This window comes from Liolophura sinensis, chromosome 10 (genome assembly GCF_032854445.1).
Source record: "Liolophura sinensis isolate JHLJ2023 chromosome 10, CUHK_Ljap_v2, whole genome shotgun sequence".
NCBI lineage: Eukaryota > Metazoa > Mollusca > Polyplacophora > Chitonida > Chitonidae > Liolophura > Liolophura sinensis.
The window spans coordinates 16,951,618-16,973,564 of record NC_088304.1 but is presented as its reverse complement, the minus strand read 5'-3'; the positions used below and the strand labels follow the sequence as shown (position 1 = coordinate 16,973,564).

The following is a 21,947-nucleotide window of genomic DNA, read 5'->3' as shown; positions in this document are numbered from 1 at the left end:
GGTAACAAAAAATTCGTGCGCCCACCAACTCGGAGTATTTACGGCTTCTTTAATGTCTAACAACGCACATATTTTCTTGAAAACTTTTTCAAGATGGAAACAAATGATACTTCGTGTTGTTCTTAGACGTATATATCAAGAATTTACTCGTTAACATGTTGAACTAAATTTCTCAGTGGAAATGACCAGAGTTTACAACAGACGTGATAAGGCCAGACTGAAGATGACAGCTGAGAGGCAACGTCCTGATATCATTACCTAAGCAAACAATGCAGTTTTTCTCTCATGACAATGGAAACGAAGTCGATGTTCAAGTCATTAACGAGACGATCAAGTATATCTGAAAGAGAAAAACGCAGTAAAAAATCAAATAAGAAACGTAAAAAGAGCAAACGAGGTATTCTGAGTGAGTCTGATAAGCTGGCAAATGGCCCACAAGAAGTCACACAAGGTGGATTTGATACCGACAGAGGAAAGGAAGCCGTCAGTCTCAGTCATGCAACCATTGGTAGGCTCTTCAACTTCGCCTTGATTTAAAGTTTGCTTACCAGTATGCGTAATTGCTGAAACGTATAACCCAATATTTTCTAGCCACCGCAATGACAGCAAAACATCGACCACCCGAATAATGGACCACCGGCAATCATCAATGGACATGCACTATTCCATCCTGGGGTAAATTTAATCTGTGCTGCCACTGTATGAGAATACTGCTGGTTGCTGCCCAGCAGGACATGGACTGACCTGCATGGTGAACCCAGATATCTTGCATAATGTTTGCTTAACTGGAAAATTATGTCAGGAAAACTTGCTGAGTTAAACAATTTTCTGTGGCTGTTGGTGACGTTGTTGTTGAAGTCTTGCCATTCTAACATCCCCGTTATTTACGATAGGTTCTATACCCATGGAAATGCATGCCTGAAGACTTGCAAAATGTGCCATTTGTTTGAACACAAAATTCCATTTGACTGATTTGTTGGCGCTTAAAACAGCTGTAGGGTTGCTGGGACTGGTAATGTGGTAGTCCATCTAGATGGACTCAGTGTGTTATTTTACATTTCTGACTTTCATCGTAACACTTGAGTCCATCGTCACCTCTCAAAAAAATCAGCGCACATCTGCGCGCTCCAACTTAATGGAGCCGATCTCAATGAGATCCTCACTCACGGCACCCAAACTTACTTACACTAAAAATACAAGTTCTTTTTTTTGCCTTTAGGATTGAATTAAGAAGGTTGATGTTGTTCTTGCAGATGGCAATCAAAATATATAAGTTTTCTTGAGGATTTCAATACCAAAACTCAGTTGCATTTCAAACCTAGAGGTAAGTCATGTGACACTTGAAAGTGGCTGTCGACGGTAAGGTTCTTGGTACTGCCAAAGTTCTAGCAGTCATTGTGACCACCTCGCAGTGAGTTAATTAGTTTTACAGGAGAGGGTATTAAGTTAAGAGGATAGTTTTATAGAGTCTACCATAAACTTACCTATAAACAAGCAGAGAGGGTGAGTAAGATTGCCATAAGTGGGAAGGAGATGGAAGTTCAAACTCCGCACCATGTTTTTTGAGAGTCAGTGATGGACTCGATGAATGTCAGAATTTTAATTTTGGACACTGAGTCCATTTAGATGTCAGTCTGTCTGTCTGTCCATCACAGCCTGTTCTCTTATTTTGAAAGATGGATCGGAAGCTAGAGACCATGTGATCTCTGTAATAACAGATGGCGTAGGTGAAGAAAATGGTCCTCGGAACATCGTAGCATAGGAAAATGCCTGTTTTTGAATCACTGTCAGCAATCTTGTATCCGTTGGATTTGTATAATTTTCAACTTTCCAGATAGTCTGAGTATTTCTGCAGAGCTTTCGTGGTGTATTTTATACAACTCGGCCTTACTGGTAGCAAAGTAGCAAAAAGTGACCTTTTCCTCTAATGCTTTAACACTGTGTAGCCATTTTGTTTTTGACACGAAAGGGTGGTCATCTTACCCCTAACTTCCAACCCGTTTTACAGATTGGCTCAGTTGATCAGTCCTATATTAGTGCATGAGAATACAAACTTTTTTTCCACAAAAGGTATACTTCCCGTCCACCTTGTCCAATACTATAAAGTCTTTTCCTTGTATAGCCCTGGATGACTATGCCATGCTTCCTCGTGTAGTCATAGCTGGGTCCCCTTCACCCTGGTGGGAAGAATTACCACAGTCTCCGCCCAGTCACTCCTTTACAGTGCTTAGGGTACTAGGGCACCGGACTGATAAAGTGCTGAGATCCAGCTGCCTGGCTGCGCATGCGTGCCATATGTCTCCTTAATGATGACCTTACCTATCTATTAATTTTGAAGAAAGATTTCTTAGTAACCACATTCATCTTTCCGTCGATGGTTGCACAAATTAATACCCCGCCTTTGTCACAGCTCAGCTGGACTTGTTTTCACTGTCAGCTGTGAAGCTCCTTTAAACCAGTCATATTGCAGGTTTTGTCGCACGACTAACAAGTTCTTGTGAGCCACCATTGCTGACATTTCCGTGGAATATTTCGGGTCATTATGGTATGCTCTATGACAGTGTAATGAAATTGTAACTAATATGAAAAAGATAAAGCCTAAGACCAAAGGTAGTGTACTGTGTAGGTGTGGGACAGACAGGGAAAAAATAATAATTTTTCATAAAGTCATTGGGGCGTGATGTTGGATTTCCAGTATATGTGTGACAAAAATGAGATAAACCCACTGAACACATAGGTCCTATGAGCCCCAGGTGCTTACTTCAACTTCTCTCTTTATACTGGGCTAGCAGGGTATCGAAGCCAGAGGGGCAACCGATGGTAAACCAACCATACACTGATTCATGCCATGTCCGATAATTCCTCTCTAAACCAGTGGCTACGGTCCGAAACTGGTGTCATCTTTGGTTTTTACTTCTCAGGTCGCCCGCACACGCAATATCCCAGGTATATTCCATTTGGTAATGGCATATCAACCCCATATTTACGACACGGCAACCCATTTCCAAACAAGGTGGCCATTAGGCTAGTCTTTTCAGGTTTAACACGCATGAGCCACCTAGGAATGATAACTTTTTCTTATAAGACCCATAACTGGTGAAGGCAAAATGGCTGCTGCTTTAGCAATGATTGTGAGGTGAATTTGGGTCTCGTGTGTCCTAATACCACATGAGATGTTGAGCGTGCAGGCGAGCTGAGATGTTGAGTGTGCAGGCGAGCTGACATGTTGAGCGTGCAGGCGAGCTGAGATGTTGAGCGTGCAGGCCAGCTGAGATGTTGAGCGTGCAGGCCAGCTGAGATGTTGAGCATGCAGGCAAGCTGAGATGTTGAGCATGCAGGCAAGCTGAGATGTTGAGCGTGCAGGCCAGCTGAGATGTTGAGCATGCAGACCAGCTGAAATGTTGAGCATGCAGGCGAGCTGAGATGTTGAGCATGCAGGCGAGCTGAGATGTTGAGCATGCAGGCGAGCTGAGATGTTGAGCATGCAGGCCAGCTGAGATGTTGAGCATGCAGGCAAGCTGAGATGTTGAGCGTGCAGGCCAGCTGAGATGTTGAGCATGCAGGCCAGCTGAGATGTTGAGCATGCAGGCGAGCTGAGATGTTGAGCATGCAGGCGAGCTGAGATGTTGAGCATGCAGGCAAGCTGAGATGTTGAGCGTGCAGGCCAGCTGAGATGTTGAGCGTGCAGGCAAGCTGACATGTTGAGCGTGCAGGCCAGCTGAGATGTTGAGCATGCAGGCCAGCTGAGATGTTGAGCATGCAGGCAAGCTGAGATGTTGAGCGTGCAGGCGAGCTGACATGTTGAGCGTGCAGGCCAGCTGAGATGTTGAGCGTGCAGGCCAGCTGAGATGTTGAGCATGCAGGCAAGCTGAGATGTTGAGCGTGCAGGCGAGCTGAGATGTTGAGCATGCAGGCGAGCTGAGATGTTGAGCATGCAGGCAAGCTGAGATGTTGAGCGTGCAGGCCAGCTGAGATGTTGAGCATGCAGGCAAGCTGAGATGTTGAGCGTGCAGGCGAGCTGAGATGTTGAGCATGCAGGCGAGCTGAGATGTTGAGCATGCAGGCAAGCTGAGATGTTGAGCGTGCAGGCGAGCTGACATGTTGAGCGTGCAGGCCAGCTGAGATGTTGAGCGTGCAGGCCAGCTGAGATGTTGAGCATGCAGGCAAGCTGAGATGTTGAGCGTGCAGGCGAGCTGAGATGTTGAGCATGCAGGCGAGCTGAGATGTTGAGCATGCAGGCAAGCTGAGATGTTGAGCGTGCAGGCAAGCTGAGATGTTGAGTGTGTAGGCAAGCTGAGATGTTGAGCATGCAGGCAAGCTGAGATGTTGAGCGTGCAGGCCAGCTGAGATGTTGAGCATGCAGGTGAGCTGAGATGTTGAGCGTGCAGGCCAGCTGAGATGTTGCGTGTGCAGGCCAGCTGAGAGGAAAGAACCAAAGCTGACACAAGTTTTGGACCACAGCCATTGTTTAGAGAGGGCTTATTGGACATGGCGTGAATTGTTGTACGGTTTACCATTGGTTGCTCCTGTGGCAACGATACTCCTTCGCCAGCCCAGTATAAAGAGAGGTGTAGAAATAGTCACCTAAGGTTTAAGGTCCTACATATACTTCAAAATAAGAATGCGTTGTAGTGTGTAAACACCCATCAGTAATATTCAAGATCCATCTCCAACAACTTTTGTACACATGAAAGATAAGGCAAACAAAAGAAACAAAAAAATAGAAAGAGCAATGCTTATGCAAGTGATAAGTACTAAGTATAGTCTCTTACACCAACTATGGTTAGGAGTTGCAGAGGAGGAACAAGTTTAATGATCATGTGCTTCTTTGGGCAGTGAAAATCCAAAGTGTTAAGTGCAGAGAAATTTTAGATTCTGGAGTGATGGATACATGTAATTCTTGATAGTTTTCCCATAATGCTTTTAACTGGACAGGTATCATAACAACCAGCATATTGGCATCCATATTTACCATATTTCACGAGTAGGATGGGTAAATGAATTTAACTTACAAGTACATGACACCTATATTGGGCTCTCTTCGCTGGGTACAAGAGCTCTTGTACCAACTTACAACTACATGTACGTGCAAAGGCAATGGACGCATGTGGTCTTGGTCAAAGTCATCAGTAAGTAGGTGTGACTCATTGGTAGAATTAACTAACTTTTATTACAACTGCAGATAACCTATTTTGTTGTATTGCAATCTTTCAGATCCGCAGCAGCATCCTAAAGTCAGCCCTCTCTCATCCCCCAATGGCGTGTCAGGGAGTTTGTCCCCAACAGAGTCACCTAGTGTCAATACAGATCTATCAGAGTCCACTATCAGCTTAATTTCAACAAATGGTAACAGTCAGACGGACATTCGGGAACAGACTCCCACATTAACAAGCTACTCCAGCAATGCAGTCGTTTTCACAGAATCTCTCTCTGTGTGTAATGTGAAAAGCAAAACTCAGGCTGCCCAAACTGGTCGCTCTCGAAGTGTGGCTGCCAAACCTCAACAGCGATGTCTTGGCTCAAATGGCATCCGGAAAACGTCAACATTTAACAAATCCAAATCCTCAAATGCTTTTCTTCAAAACACCAAATCTTGTGCAAAACTGAAGACTTTGAAAGACTCAGAGGCTAAAATGGATGCTGAGCCAGTGGATAAAACAAGTGAAAAATCAGAAGCTTTGCGCTGGGAGTTCAGTGTGGAAGACCTGGATAAAGAAGAAGAAAGGATAAACATGTATAAAATAAATCGCCGTAAGAGATACCTGGCAGCAGCTCAGGCAAAGGGACTTGCTTGGGCCTCAGAATACAATGAAACTGGAAATCCAGCAAGCTTACAGAAAGACATAACTTATGCCAATGAGACAGGGGAGATAACTGTCCAACAGTGTGCTTCAGGATTTATCTCGGTTCAGTCCCTTGTTCCAGCGACCGTTCACACCGTTGAGAAGAAGATATTTGTGGATTGTTAATAGTTTGTAGGTCAAAACTCAGCAGAATTGTTCATGGCTGTCTGTGTAGTGACATGAAATATTAATGCTTCATCACATTGCATGAACATGTAGTTCTGCAAACATATTGTTTGAAATCTGCTGCAGGTGTTGTTCATAAATTATATCAGTTTTGCGGATGCAACATTTTGATTATCTATTTTTCTGGCTATAAATTTTTGATGCATAATGCAAGCATGTTTTTCGTTGTGCTCTTTGATCCATTTTTTTGCAGTTTTGACTTCATGTGGCAAAAAATGAAGTCTGCAGAAAATGACTACAGTTCAGGTGTGTTGATGTTACTGATTTTTGTTGAGTAATTTGTCTATCAATCAAGCTTGAAGATGAAACTCAAGTTGTTGTTACACCAATTCCTCAACCTTTTGCATATGAAAGACCAACTTTCAGTATGATTTATGGACCATATTGATTTTGTTTTGGAGGCAAAACTACCAATTTCTGGGCTTTATCAAAAGTACAATTTTCATCAGTCTACACAAAATAATGCTCCCAGAATATGCTTGAATAAACATCTTGCAAAGGTGCATAAAGGTTGAAAAATTACAGTATATTAAAAGTATTTATAAATTATTAGGATTGAATTTAGATGGCATATTTGGTGACTTCAAGTTATAATATTTGAACTGTTGACAGAATGGCTTTAGGCCACATTCATTTTGTAGTGTCCATCAAAAACTAGAATGGCTACCGTTTGAATGGAGTTGAAGCCAACTGATTTAAAATTCTGTCCAAAACAGTGGGGCTCTATATACCATATTTACATCGTTGGTCTCATAATGTGAAACAAACATATTTTTTATGATAGCCTACAGTGTCTAGATTCACCAGTTAATTAACTTAATAGCTTGGCTGAGTATGGTATGATACTTATTAATTTGCATCAATGATGAAGAAACAAGAAAGTTGGACAGGCTTCATATATCCACATATTACTGTGGATATCTTATGAAATGCAATGTTCTTTTTTATGTGAAACGAATATTTGCAGATTGTGTAAAAGGTGCAATTTATTTGATGCTTGTTTTTTGGTTAACTTTGTTATACAGCCTTTGTTTGTTATTTAATCTCTTTGCTTTGTCTAGTATGTGTTTTTTTCTGTGGTAAACAGTGTGAAGGATAATTGCAATAAATTACACATTCTTGTAAGTGTTTCCTTTTGGGGTTCTTTTGGGTTTGTGTTGAGGAGGGTTGGGGATAGCAGTCAGGCTGTCTGTCCATCCAGTTGTGTCTCTGTCCATAATCATTACCCTAGTTCTTCTAAAATTTGGGTTAGATATTAGTAGTGTTGAAAGCATAATATTACAATTGTTTACCAGCCTTTTGAAAAGGTAAAGATATGAGTATGTTTGTCATTATATGGTCTAACCATGCGAGAAAAAAGAAAATCAATATTCATGAGAGAGTTGCATATATATTGGCTAAAATGAGCAGACCAGGTGTTGCAAATTTTAAAAGAATTAGAGAACCGTCTCAACACTCAATCCTCCTGCAATTTTGATTGGATTTTCACGAAACTTTGCAAGCATGACGGAAACCATGTGGGAATGTGCATGTGATTGTTTGAGCTCAGTTGTATCAATTACTTCCAGTGTTAACGAGACTTAAATGTAGATTCAAGACTTGTAGATGATGATTTTCATGAAACTTTGTAGCCTACATATAAGGCCATATAAGGATGTGTGTGTGTGGTATTTGGGTTGTACCACATCAATGTTTTTCCGAAGTTATTCCCGTCTAAACATAGAATTTGGTCTTTCTGTCCTTCTTAGAGCATCTCCCCACAGCTGGATTTCATGGAACTTTGCAATCAGGAACAAGACCATGTAAGCGTTATGAATGGTTGTTCACTAGCAATGAAATGGACACTGAACTCAACTGAGAGTCTACCTGACTAGATAAATGTCCATTTAATGTAATTGGTGTCCTGATTCAACTGAAATCGGGAACTGTTCATTCCAAAAAGTCTCTTTTTTTTTTTTTATTACATATGAACAGTCTCTTACTTTATGTTGTTCACTTCACAAAGTCCATCAAATGTTGGGGAGTTCCAGACAGACTTTTGGTCATGGTCAGTGGTCGTTGTCTTCACACACATTCTGGGGTTGCATTGGTCTGGGGTTTGAAGCAGGCCAATATCCGTTTGTCCTGGGTTTGAAGCAGGCCTATATCCGTTTGTTCAGGGTTTGAAGCAGGCCTATATCCGTTTAGTGTACTCAGCATTAAATCCTCTGGGATTGGATAGTGATTTTCTCAGGTGCCGGAGTCCATGACATCTTACATCAATTCCATTGTTTCGAACCTCGTAATCGTATACGACGTTCACCTGTCTACCATGGTAGGCTGCCACACTTGGTAAGGTCAAGTATTATAAATGGTCTCAGTCTCCACTATCATCTCTCCCACTACACAAATTCATCAAATATCTGTGAAAAGAGTTTCAAAGTCTATTAGAAAAACAACCATACTCTTTCATATACCTGTATCCTTCAAAGCCAGGTACAATAGCCTGGGGGGACTCCTTGGCTCAGTTCGTTAGCGCAGCGTAATGACCCAGAAGCCTCTCATCAATGCGGTCGCCGTGAAATCAAGCCCAGCTGATGCTGGCTTCCTGTCCAGCCATAAGTGGCAAGGTCTGCCAGCAACCTGCAGATGGTCGTGGGTTTCCCCCGGGCTGTGCCCGGTTTCCTCCCACTATAATGCTGGCCACCGTCGTATAAGTGAAATATTCTTGAGTACGGCGTAAAACACCAATCAAATAAATAAATACATACATACAATAGCCTGTACCCAAAAGTTATGCTGCAGGCTTGTCAGCACTGTTTTGTGCTGAAATGAACAAGCATTACAAAAGCATGTAACCCCACAGAAATACATTTGTTACTGGTGGAGTGTTTATTGAGTCTCTTGATCTCTCACTGTGTGTAGATTGAATTCACAGTGAACTATATTATGCTAAGTGAATGGTCAGTGGTGACAGACTGTGGATGTGTGCAGTTTATCCATAATATGTAAATATGCAGTTCTCCAGGTAGCTATCTAACGAGTTGAGAGCTGGTCAGTTGTATCGATTCACTTTATGCTGTGTGAGATGCCTCCGTTGCCCGGGTGGGTAGCACTACAGCATGGCGCAGTGACCCAAGAGCCCCTCACCAATGCGGTCACTGTGAGGTCCAGCTCAAGCTGGCTTCCTCTCCGTTCGTAAGTGGGAAGGTCTGTTGGTAAACTGCAGATGGTTGTGGGTTTCCCCATGGGTTCTGCGCGGTTTCCTTCCACTGTGAACATGGACACTAACAGAAATAAGGGCAATGTCACTGGTGGTTCGACATCTTCTGTCTTACAGAACAACTTTCTGGTGCAGCTATGCGGTACCATGGAGTCGAAAGTTGATTCCTTGAAAACAGAACTGATTTCCATAGCATAATTTTTCGTAAGAGAAAATCTGACAACTTCCAATTTCAAAGCCCTGGCATGCTTAATTTGATTAAATTACGTGCCAAACAACGGCTCTTCCCCCTACAGCTACTGTTACGACTTCTATGTTCGTTCCAACACCAATCGTCATAAACACTGGAGGAGGTACTAATTCCTTTCATGGCTACCCATATCATAGCCCCATGTGGCTACGTCAACTCCTCTCCTTATTCAAGGCTGGCCTAGCCCAGTGTAAAGAGAGTATCGAGTCTGGGGCTACCCATATCCCAGGTATAGGTCCCGCCCATTTGGCTTTCCAGTCAACCGATGTGTGTCACCGGTGTAATCAAGTCGGATATTGGGCCAAACGATGTCCTAACGCCATCCAACTGCCCCTGCAAACTACCAGAGATAGTACATCTTGATAAGTATTATACACTCAACAAAAATATAAACCCACAAACCAAAAATGGTGTCTTAAAATGACCTTTCATGAAACATGCACACACACCCCACCCACCTCCCAATTATTTATTTGTATACTGATTGATTTGTTTTCCTCAAATCAAGTGGTCCAATTTCTCAGAGCCACTCGCAGTGAGTTTAGTCATAGGTTGAGTAATTCATGTTTAGCAACATGAAGGATGACAATGTAGTGGTCAGTCAATCTGACCAGTGCACGGACATTACAGTCAAGACAATAAAAGGGCTCCAAAAATGTGGACTTTTGACACTTGTCAACATGCCACAGATGTCCCATCTCACGAGAGAGCGTGCCATTGGCATGCTCAATGCCGGAATGCCAGTAACATATATGGCGGCCCTCTTGAACTCAAGTCATTCCATCATCAGTCGCTTAAGAACAGGTGTCCAAGAGACTGGGAGCACTGTAAACCGCCCTCATGGCCGAGGAGCACGTGTGACTACGCCCGATGGTCACATGTGGCTCCAGCACCTCCAAGATCGGCTCTGACCAGCTACACAAACTGCTGATGAAATTGTTGGGCTGCACAAGTGACGGTACCGAGACAAGGCTCGTGTATTGATGGGCGCCTTCAGCTCAGTGATTTCCCCTAAAATTTGGGGATAAAGGCTGATAGAGGAGTATCAAATATTTCATAAGTATTTTCAGATACACTGAGTCTAAATCTCTACCAACAGTTTAAAAATCAATCACCTGTGTGAATTAATCAAAAACATCCAAAATAACAATGAAATATTTACTCAAGTAATTAACTAATGGATAAAACGTTATTCAATATTGCGGCTCCCACGAAAAACAGCACGTAAAGAGAGTTCGAAGAAGTAATCGCGTATGCCAAGATGGCGTTTCTGTGGAGTTGAAGCCAGCAGGTCACCGCTCTTCGTGCGGCATATGACAGAAAAGATGCCATTGCAGTCTAATGGACTGAGTATGGTGAAACTCTGGTATATCAGCTTATGCCTTGGGTCATCCAGCATCGAGAATACAGTCAGGACAGCTCTGTAGGGCTGTTGTGGGGTGTAGGCCTTTTCCCTCACTAGCCCCTTTCTCCACAATGGATACAAATCGAATAGAAAAACACGTACTGCTATTGATTTGAAATGAAAAAAAATGGGCACTGGTGTAAAACTGTGTTTCAATGCTTCATGCAATTGCTAAAAATACCAAAGTTCAGAAAGTTTGTTTCGTAATCCAACAGAACGTTCAAATCAGACTATTTTGTTTATATGCAATGAGTCTTTTATTAACATACACAAAGCGATGGTGAGGCTATTACAAGAACAAGTTATGTTGGTCTATAAATATTGTGAAAGAGCACAGCATACAAAGTCCTGCAGCAGAGTGGTTACAGTAAGAGCCTGATCATTCTGTAAATTTTCAATGGGAGTCGAAACAGATGGATGTTGAGTGCCAACTAACCTGGAAAAGACTGCATTCCATGTCTCGCAGAGATTATTGGTGCAGTCTGTTCCAACCAGGGTGATGTCATGTACATTCCAAATGTTGGGAGGGATTGTTGATGGAATGTGTCGCACAGCTGGGAATCTGGCCATCAGCAGTTGAACATGTCCGAAGGTCCCAGATACGTAAAATTGCATCAAAATAATTGATAAGGGGCCCGAGGGATTCAGGAACACTGTTATGGACATGGCGCATACCCTGCTCTTTTTCATCTTCTGGAAGGAATGCTAGTACATCGAGCATTCCACAACATTGCTTCACCTGTGCATCAGCCTTATATTGTGTAGCAGGGCACAAGTCTTGAATTTTTTCGAACGATGAAAAAAGCGAGTGTCGGTAGTTATGGGATGTGAGGAGTGTGTATTCAAACATGGCGGTGGGAGTTAAAATATATCCAGTTTCCACTAATTTCATGCTTGTGTGGATTTATTAGTGATGACACATGGGAGCGCACCTGCCTGGAATTGATAGCTGAGACGACTATGACTACGGACATACAAATTATTTGGTGCCCAGCAGTAGTATATTAAAGCAAGCAAGGGAAGTACAGAGGTATTCAAGGTAGGCTTATGGAACAAGACAGGTATACTGTCAGCCTGTGATAATATACGTAATCACAGTCTACAGATCTTGGTGAGGAACCCACGATAACTTGTTGTATGAATTCTGTTATGCAAAATCAAGTGACGTGTGTGTAAATATATTTAAATTGCTACCGTTCAGCTTGACCACGGACTGAGATGACACTAATACTCATGAACGCCCACAAAAGGCACAACAGTTCGGTACGTCCGCCATCACGTGCAATTGTTTACTTAAGGCGATCGTAGTCATCTCAGATCAAGTGACGTAATGTACTAGTCAGTAGGTACATTTCTATTTTAGAATGCGTCAGATCCGACTAGCCTGGGTCATTGTTCACGGTGTGTTGACACTTGCACGGTGGAAGACCGTGCTCTTCCGTGACGAGTGTCGGGTCAAGCTGTATAGTTTTGTGGTAGGGAGCGTTGATTATGCTGACGCCAGTGTCTTTTAGAGGGTGGCACACGGTGGGGAGAGTGTCATGGATAGGCATATGCCATGGACAGCGCACTCGTCTCCATATTTTCACCATAAAATGTGAAAATCTGATGGAAATTGGAGCCACAATTAATAATCAAGACTTACCGAAATTGTTGAGTTAACGCGTTGTTTAATACTGAGACACTACAATATAAAAATTGCTTCGTGCCTTTATATTTTGGTTGAGTGTACAATTACTACGTCCAACATCGTGAATGGTACGCCACTGGAAGGTAGACTTTGTGAACATGTTTTCTTTTTGGTACACTATATTGGCGGGAATCAGTTTTTTTATCCTAGATTTACGCTACGTAAACAATTTTGTCGTAATAGGGTAAAAGATAGGTCAAAATTGGCGAACTGCTGTTTTGGATCCAGACGGTTATATGTTTAAATTTTATTTAAAATCTGGCTATCACTATAGTGAAATTTGCAAAAGGTTTCAAACTTATCTCGTTTTTTCCTGGGATTTTTTAATGGTGTAGTACAATGTTTTTATTTTACCGTATTACCTTTTGGGCTTACTTTGTGCTACTCAAGCTATCTTCGCGAAATTGTAGTTGTCCAGAGCTGTGTTCTTGGTTAACACTGAACAATCTGTGTTTAATGCAGCTCAAAAATTGGAATGGTTTTTTAACCTACATGTGCTGGTTTCCTGACAATTCCCGATAAGGGACTGGAAGATTTAATTTCTTCGATTGATTCTATTCCGTCAGACCTTGATTCACAGACCACGAGACGTCTTTTTTTCAAGTGTAACTGGTAAAGTTATTGCCATGTCCTAGGCAAAGGCATACGTCTATTATGACCAGATAATTATTTTCTGCAATTAATAAATGTTGCCCTTCAGATTTTAAATTTTGTCTCTCAGCCGATTCTGTTTAAGAATTAAAGTTTCGGAAGTCAGGTTGTTGAAATGTCAGAAATTGTCTTTGTTTTCTTGTTCTATGTACTAACAGTAAATGTTGCGTCCCGACGCTTGCGACGTCGAATACAGAGTCATTTTCCTATAGGTTCGGGGGATGTGTTTCATAGGAACAACCTGTGGATGGTCGTGGGTTTCCCTCAGGCTCTGCTCGGTTTCCTCCCACCATAATGTTATCCGCTGTCGTATAAGTGAAATACTCTTGAGTACGGCGTAAAACACCAATTAAATAAATAAATATTTCATAAGATGTGGGCAGTTCCAAGTGAAGTGAGGGAAAGCAATTTATTTAGCCGTTAAAAGCTTTAGAACATTTCTACATGTGGAAGGGAAGTCTGTGCGCTGGCAAACTGGAAATCAGTGTTGCGTTTACATAGTTCATTCCAACAGAAAGAAGGCTGACTGACAGGAGGTTGCTCTGAATTTGTTGCACTTTTGTGACACTCATAACATAGACTTGCAGGTAGTGTGGATTCCTAGGTCAGATGACGTTACGTCTTTGTCTGTCCCGCTGAGTAAGAATATTTCTTGTCTGCCCGTTTGTGCTTCTTGTCTATCCGCTTATACTTCTTGTCTATCCGCTTATACTTCTTGTCTGCCCGTTTGTGCTTCTTGTCTATCCGCTTATACTTCTTGCCTGTCCGCTGGTGCTTCGTGTCTGTCCAGTTGTGTGTTTACTACATCTTGTTGAATATCTACTTGACTTTTTCCGGTCGGTATTTTGGCCCAAAATTAAAAGAGAGACGAACCGCATGCAATTTGAGCACACTAACTAGTGACCTCTCGGATTTTATGTCACAAGGGAGGGTTCCTTCTACTACTTACGGCTACACCAAAGCATACAACGGTTGAGAATGGTGGCGTGCTAGCTGTGACGTCACATCTTTACTGGCGACTGGTCATCGTATCGCGTTCTTTAGTACAGCCTAGTACATATTTATCTGTGGTGAATCAAACATTTTTTTGCCACTGACTGGGCCCACTGTATATCCGTGTATGACAATCCCTGCAAACCAGAGTTTATTAGTTAACAAAAGATGTTGCAGTATATAGGTAAGAGCGTGCCTATACACAAGAAGGACACAGTAACACCCAAACACTTACGTGTATTAATCAGCAGGTTCGCACACGCAAATTCCAAGTTAGATGATATTAGATGTTTGTACTATGTGCGTTCTGGGGTTTACGGGTTCTTAAGATATTCGGAACTAGTTAATCTTAAACGATCGGATATAAATTTTATGCCGGTTATTTTTCTGTTTTTATCGAGCTCGAACCTGGGACTAATATAGCAGGTAGGCAACGTTTTATTAGTCCCAGCCTCGGCGTAGCTAAACAGATATTTTTAGACAAAGCAATTCTGTTCTCGCTGCTCGTACAAACTCCGAAAAGTGTCCCAGCTTATCTATTGCTTAAGAGATTTGTTGATGGCTAATATGTGAGGATAGTTTGGGTTAATCTGTTCGGAGCCATTACGTATTGAAAGTTTCCAGGCAATTATATACTACTGCAGTCGGTCGGTACGGCACTTTTCATCCAAAAAAAGTCCATGTGCACTGTAGACTGCTAAGCACATAACATTGCAATGGATGTTTGTGAGCAAATAAAAACCCCGTAAAACGATTTCAGTGCATCTCCATCCGTCTGGCATCCCAAAGCGTCCGGGACCTTTGCAGCTCCAGGCTTTTGAGCTGGGATAGTCGACCGAAGGCCCTACCACTCAGCAAATTGTTTCCGATGCGCCTGTATACTTAAAGAGTAACGCTCGTCTGTGTTAAACATATCATAACCAGGGATATAATTATAGATAAATTGGGTTTTTTAGGACTGAACTCTAAATTCACAGAAGTCGGACAGTCCTTTCACATACTTGGAAAGATAGTTGACCACACATGATACGCTGAACACTTTGTACGTCACTTGGTTTATGCATCCTTAGTATAGTTTCAACTTTTTTTGGGTCTGGTTTGAAACCCACTGACGAAAGCACACGTCCAGTAAAATGGCACCTTTTTCTCTTTCGAGTTTGCCAGGGCATTTCCCTGTCTACATATCTCTATGAGTTTGACAAACCGCTTGCCATGTTTTTCGAGGTTTCCGCATATGTTGATCCTTCGCCGGTAACAAAAACAAGAATCTGTCACTCGAAACTTACCGGCCGGCTAGCTTCTGAAGGTCTTCATTCAGACAATGCTGGAAAATTTCCGGTGCCGGCCAGTTCAACTGTTACAGAAAGGAAGGCGCAAACATCTATATCGATTGTATGAGGTTTGCACACAGTGTCTTGGAGATGTTACATTTAGATTTTCCAAACGACCTAGTTCAGCTTTCAGTTCCTTTCTTGTGGAATCCTCGTTAGGGTTGTTTAAAGGGTGTAACTCTGCTGTACATTTCCAGTTGCTGTCCATGTTTGCATGGACCCACCTCTCCCGAAAAGACATCTTTGAAGTTTATATAGGAATGTGTTCCTTGGCCAGACCTTGTTTAAACGGGTTGGGTTGGACTTGAACAGGGTGTTCATCTACGTTGACTCCCAGGATGTTTTCATACATCACTTTCATCGTGATCGTGACCCAGTCAAAGGTTGCGACAACAAAGTCTTCTCTGTATTTCAATAGCTTTGGGTTGACAAGTTTGCGTATGGTTCTCCAGAGTGCTCTAATGTTCGTAGAATTGTACATTTTCCACACCACATCATGGTCATGATCAGCGTCCTGAGGAAGATCATGTCGAGAAATTACGCTACATGTGGCCTCCGAGTCTATCTGGAACCGTTTAGCTTCGTCGCCCAATTGGAGAGTCGCAACTATTAGAAGGGAGAGGAAAGTCGATTTTGTTAATTTGTCCTTCCGTTGCAAGTTAGACATATCTTCAGCAGAGTCCGATTTAGAAGAATCAGATTCCGAAAGCATGTTCAACTGAAGTCCATTATTGTATAATGCAATTAAATCTCAAACATAACCACACAGAAAAACATTAAGTCGTCCATTTGACTAAGATATGGGTAGTCAGCCGGTTATGACTAACTTATGAGGTCATTTTGACCAGGTTAATAGTCTAAATTCGTCAAAATTGTAGACGAAATTAACTCTAGTCGATTTGACGAATATTAAAATGGTCAAAGTCTGCCAGAAGTTGTTCAAAGTTTAAAACTAATCTTTCCGGCCATATCATTTGTCAGAATGAATGTTGATCGTACAAGTGACATGTGCCAGATAGTAGAAGAATTCGTGAAAAGGATTTTAATACATCCTTTTGCATTGTTTTCATGTGATTGTTTATTTCATGTGATAGCATATGTAATTTGGTGACAACATATCACTCTGCGTAGTACTAAACCAGTGACGCCTATAAGTTAACATCACGGGAGTTTCTATTCGTGCTTAAGCCATAGTGCTAGGGATGCAAGTTTCTAATATTTAAGCATTTACACGTACAGTCATAATGGACCCATGACGGAGGTAAATGGACGAGAAGTCAGATTTCAAGGGGCACGTGTAAATATTTACTATGACATAGTCGTCGCTAATCTGACTTTACATGCTGCGGTCTATGAGTTTCGTGGTTTTAAGATTACTGCGACTACCTCTATTGACAGTGAGCGAAGAATTCATTTATTAATGTACTTTATTGTTGTTTAAAGTTGTACCGGTTTTTGAAGAATTTTTCAATTAGGCCTAGGCCTATATATGTAATGGCGGTTATCGGCCTCACCTGCGCTGAGGTAAAATTTTATACGTGTGGAAATTCAATCTCTCAGGGGAGGTGACAACAGTAAACAATTTTGATATATGATTCATTTTCTTATTTAGATACAGGAAGATCTCAAGCATGCACCAGGTCTTTGTGTACAGTGGAGACTTAATTGCCTAATCCAGACGAGGATTGCTTTATAGAGGTGTTTGTAGATGGTGAGGTGGAGTGTTATGAAATGCTGCCACCCCTTGGTACTACATATATACTACACAAGTGTTGCAACTCTCTTCCAAAGGAGTTGAAAAAGACACGTTCGGTTATCCAGAGAGTAATCAGAGAGTAAAGGTGCCACCTTGCGTATTGGTTCAACTAAAACAATTAAATGTGTTTTGAACTTTACACAGACATGCCAAACTACCAGTTATTAGTAGAATGATGACAACATATCAATTATATGTCTGTATTTTTCTGTAAACGTTGATTTGTAGCTTTGAATATAGTTTAAGTCTGACAGAAAGTTTGTTTGATTCATGCCATTCCACATGGAAAAGAGAGATCAAAGTGGAATCAAGCCTTACCAAATAGACAACTGACAATTATGTAACTAAAAAAACTTACATTTTTTTTTTGGTATGGATTTAACACTGAAAATGCATTGAAATCTTTTATTCTATAGGCTGGTCCTTTTGGAGCATGCTTTCAAGTCTAGCTCATGCTGGCTTCCTCTCCGTCCGTAAGTCGGAGGGTCTTCCAGCAACCTGTTGATGGTCGTGGGTTTCCCCCGAGCTCTGCCCGGTTTCCTCCCAAAATAATGCTGGCCGCCGTCGTATAAGTGAAATATTCTTGAGTACGGCGTAAAACACCAATCAAATAAATAAATAAATAAATAAATCGGAGCATGCTGCCTATACTTGTAAACTCTGTAGTTTTGCATGAAAAGGGCTATTGAAACACTGAATGCTGCTTAGAGTAGGGGAAAGTGTTTGAAACGATAGATAACTTAGACAATGATCATAAATGTCGCGATGTGAGTTCAACGTCACGTGAAGGTGAGTACAGGCTCTTGTACCAGCATGCTTAGTTTTCAGTTGTCTGTCTGGTGAATTTTAAGACATTTTGTTACCTTTCACTTTCGCCTGAAAGCATTTTGATTATGTACACTGCCTTACATTGACAGCCTGCACTTAAGCAATCTGACAAGGTGAAATGTTTTTCAGTGTAATGGAATATAGATACAATATATACCACATTTGTAATATTTTTGGTTAGTATTGGACCTATACGTTTTCCCAAGCAGCCTTTGAAATGCTTGTACTCATCGACGTGTTGTACCATGTATTGTGATTACATGTCTGACCGACATATGTAGAATCCGTCTGAAATGTGTGTGAGACGAAAAGATTTATTCTTTTCGTTTTTTCTGAGAAGTTCAAATATTCGTAAATATACCAGGTGTATGTACATGGTTTTATTCAATGTATATCTGAAATGAATGCAAAAACGGGACGTTATACAGATCGATTTTCCAAATAGGTTAAGTAAATATAACTGGAATATGTGCTTTTATTTAACCAACGTGTATTTGTAAACGTCAAAGCCTAACGCAGTTGCTATTACAAGTATAGATTTAATGCTCTGAAATAAAAAAAATATAAGTAGTTTTGTAACACAGATATGCTAGGTATATATTTAATAGCTTCCATGACCAAAAGTTTGTGCACTATACAGGATACATGCTATCAAATTAAACAGATATGTTCAATCTGCAAGGGAAAGTTTTATTGCCATTGCTTTTCTACATTTTAACAAATTCAAGCGTAACCAATATATTTGATTTCATTAAAAGGACTCGGTAAACAGTTGTAAATGTATAAGTTTCATGAACTTATGTGAAAAGTCACCTGCCATCAATACAAAATTTTCAGCTTTCTGTATTTTTAGGGTGGCATTCGTTTGTTTCATGGAGAATAAAAATATTCTGTTTCAAGCAGTTCTTGTATGGTAAATATTTTCAAAAACAAACAAATGTTTACCTTTAAAAATCTACATAGCATATATAAATTGACGCGTAATGTTTGATACAGCCTATAGGCGTTAAACATGCGTAAATATTTATACATTATATTTCTCCAAATTTGCAAACAAGGAACACTGTTGCAAAATCACACTGTAAGATAGCCAATACCATCACCACGTATAGTAAATGTTATTAAATCCTTTCTTTTTGTTGCCGCGATGGTGTCCCTGATTAATGCATTTACGTTCCAATAAACATTAATCATTTGTTATTTTAATGTCCGCACGTGGGAAGGTCTGCCCCGTTTCCTCCCACCAGAATGCTTCCCACTGTCGTATAAGTGAAATATTCATGAGTATGGCGTAAAACACCAATCAAATAAATAAATAAATAAATAAATATTCATTGCAGTGTGCGTTTTATTAGCATAAGGAATAACGAGGGTTCGTCACGCGTCCTTCGATGGATAAGGAAAGAGATTAATTTGCGGTATAGTCATTTATTATACTCCAAGAACGATTTATTTAATTAAGCGATCTTGGATATCTGCTGTTGCCCCGTTTTATTAGCTTAAGGAATAACGAGGGTTCGCCACGCATCCTTCGATGGATAAAGAAAGAGATTAATACGCGGTATAGTCATTTATTATACTCCAAGAACGATTTGTTGAATTAAGCGATCTTGGATATCTGCTGTTGTCCCGCCACCTCTTAACACCCTAAATTTGGTTTGGGAGATTATAACACAAAGACGACACCAGAAAATGTTTGACATGTCACACAATGTATCAAGACGCTAACAGCGTCACGAAGCATCTGTTTCATGACGTTTGGGGTACCGGCAGATTTTCCTCTCACAGCAGGTGGCGCTAGTGTGACATAGGACTTCCACGCCGATTTAAAGGCAGCAGACTCAAACAGTCCATTTATATCTATACCTTCTGTATCGGGATTCCAATACAATGAATTAAAACGAAGTAATTTACGGTTTTCCAAACGAGCAAACCTGTCCAAGGCATGGGGACGCCGCTAAGGTAACCTGCCAGTCGTCGTAATGGACAATTCTACTTAAATCAGCTTGTGTGTTCGTTAACCTAGGAATCCAGGCTACTTGTAACTGGATAGAATGATTTACACACATATGATACAATTGGAGCGCTATTCGCTGAAGTTGTGGAACTCTGCTACCCGTGATAGTTATATACGTAGGCCTATGTACACATTCTTGATTATCAGTCTAACACGTTACACATTCCCCTGTAAGAAAATCTTTGAATGACAACGCACAAAAAAAGGGTGGGCAACTCTCTCCAAGTAGAACTCATATTCATCGCTTCAGGACTCCACATTTTGAAAATCCTGCACAAGACACATTACTTGTATCAGAAACGATTTTTACGGAGGTCCACGGAGGCCTAGCTCCAAACCATGCAGAATTATGCACCTATGCACCTAAAAACACAACTCCGCTAGAGCGGGCCGATCAACGAGGCGAAATAAAGTATCCCAACACTTAAATCTTTTGACCTGATTACATCAACATCTCGTCATTAATCTGGTTATGTCACCCAAAACAGCAGACACCGATAAAGTTTTTTCCAACAAGCGAAGCAATGCAACGAAGCGATTGTTTGCTTAGCGCACTTTTGGTACATTCAGCGACGCAACACGATTATCGATATTTTTTATCAGGTAAATACAGATGATCAAAAACAGTGTGCCAACCGAAACCAAACCACACAATGTTGGAGATGGCATAAATATGGACTTTTCACAATTAACCACAAAACCAGCTGTGTATAATGTATTATTCACAAACATCAAATCGAAGCAATTCAAATTGCAAGACCAGACGTCGTCTAAAAACAACACAACCTTAGTGCCTTTACACCGATAAAAACTGACTATAGGTCGTAAACATTTATACTGAACAAAAATGTAAACGCAGCATCCAACATTTTGATGAAATTAACTGCATTATCAAAATTCCTTTCTATACCATTTTTCAAAGGGGGGAGGGGGGGGGGCATGAAATGGACTCTTAGCAATATACATTTCCATAGCGAACAACCTATGGTAACACTGAGGCAGGTTAGGAACCAGGGGTGGGGTCAGTTTGGGATTCCGCGATGCTGGCCGGAACTGGAAGTCGCCGTCGAACACGCCCGTGGAGGACATCCCACAGGTGTTAAGTTGGGGACAGATCAGATGAATACTCTGGCCAGTTCAGCATGCACTTCAACGTTTTTGGCCTGTAGAATTGCTCCGTATACAGCAGCAACATGGGGACGGGCATTGTCGTGCTGAAATATTACCACATGGCGCCGTACAAATAGGACCACTACTGGGCAAAGGATTCAATTCTCTGGGGAAAGCCGGTTATTTAGGAGTCCGGCGCTAAGAAGTGCCAGGGAAGACCTTATAGATCACTGAATACTACAGATAGGGCCTCACCTGACTGACAGGTCAAAATGTTGAAAAGCTTGGAATCCACAGCACTTTGGTTTTGGTGGCTGGAATGTACACTGGTGTAGGGTTTTGCTCTTGGCCACCCCTCGGTACTATACTGACATAAATAAAAGCATTATCTTGTGAAATATTGCCAAAAAAAAGTTATGCGTTTATATTTTTGCTCAGTGTAATAAACAAATATGGCGCGAAAGACAAACCGAGTTGTAACACTTCAAAAAGGAAAATATTTTAGCATTCCATCTAACACCCGGCAAAACCCAAAATACTTATACTCATTTGAACAAATATCTAAACGATGATAACCAGACTTCAGATCAAAAGTGAAAATATAAGCATGGGGCTCTAAACAGGCTGAAACGCAGCCCCCTATCCTCGAATTTAATTTTTGTTTTGATTGAATGATCTTTTACAT

The 21,947-nt window shown here is 41.2% G+C and overlaps 1 protein-coding gene across 1 annotated transcript; it reads left to right on the top strand.

Annotated features, from left to right (window-relative positions):
* The first annotated feature begins 255 nt into the window (after nucleotides 1–255).
* LOC135476836 (uncharacterized) lies at nucleotides 256–6,129 on the top strand. Its single transcript, XM_064756971.1, has 2 exons — nucleotides 256–508; nucleotides 5,215–6,129. Exons 1-2 carry the CDS (start codon nucleotides 286–288, stop codon nucleotides 5,967–5,969), a joined length of 978 nt encoding a protein of 325 aa, XP_064613041.1. The 5' UTR covers nucleotides 256–285; the 3' UTR covers nucleotides 5,970–6,129.
* The last annotated feature ends 15,818 nt before the right edge of the window (nucleotides 6,130–21,947 follow it).

What these genes read in the sequence shown, in the direction of transcription:
- LOC135476836 (XM_064756971.1), top strand. Translation starts at nt 286, where the DNA reads ATGACAATGGAAACGAAGTCGATGTTCAAGTCATTAACGAGACGATCA. An exon ending in TCTCAGTCATGCAACCATTG is followed by an intron (nt 509 to 5,214) that starts GTAGGCTCTTCA and finishes GCAATCTTTCAG; the next exon opens with ATCCGCAGCAGCATCCTAAA.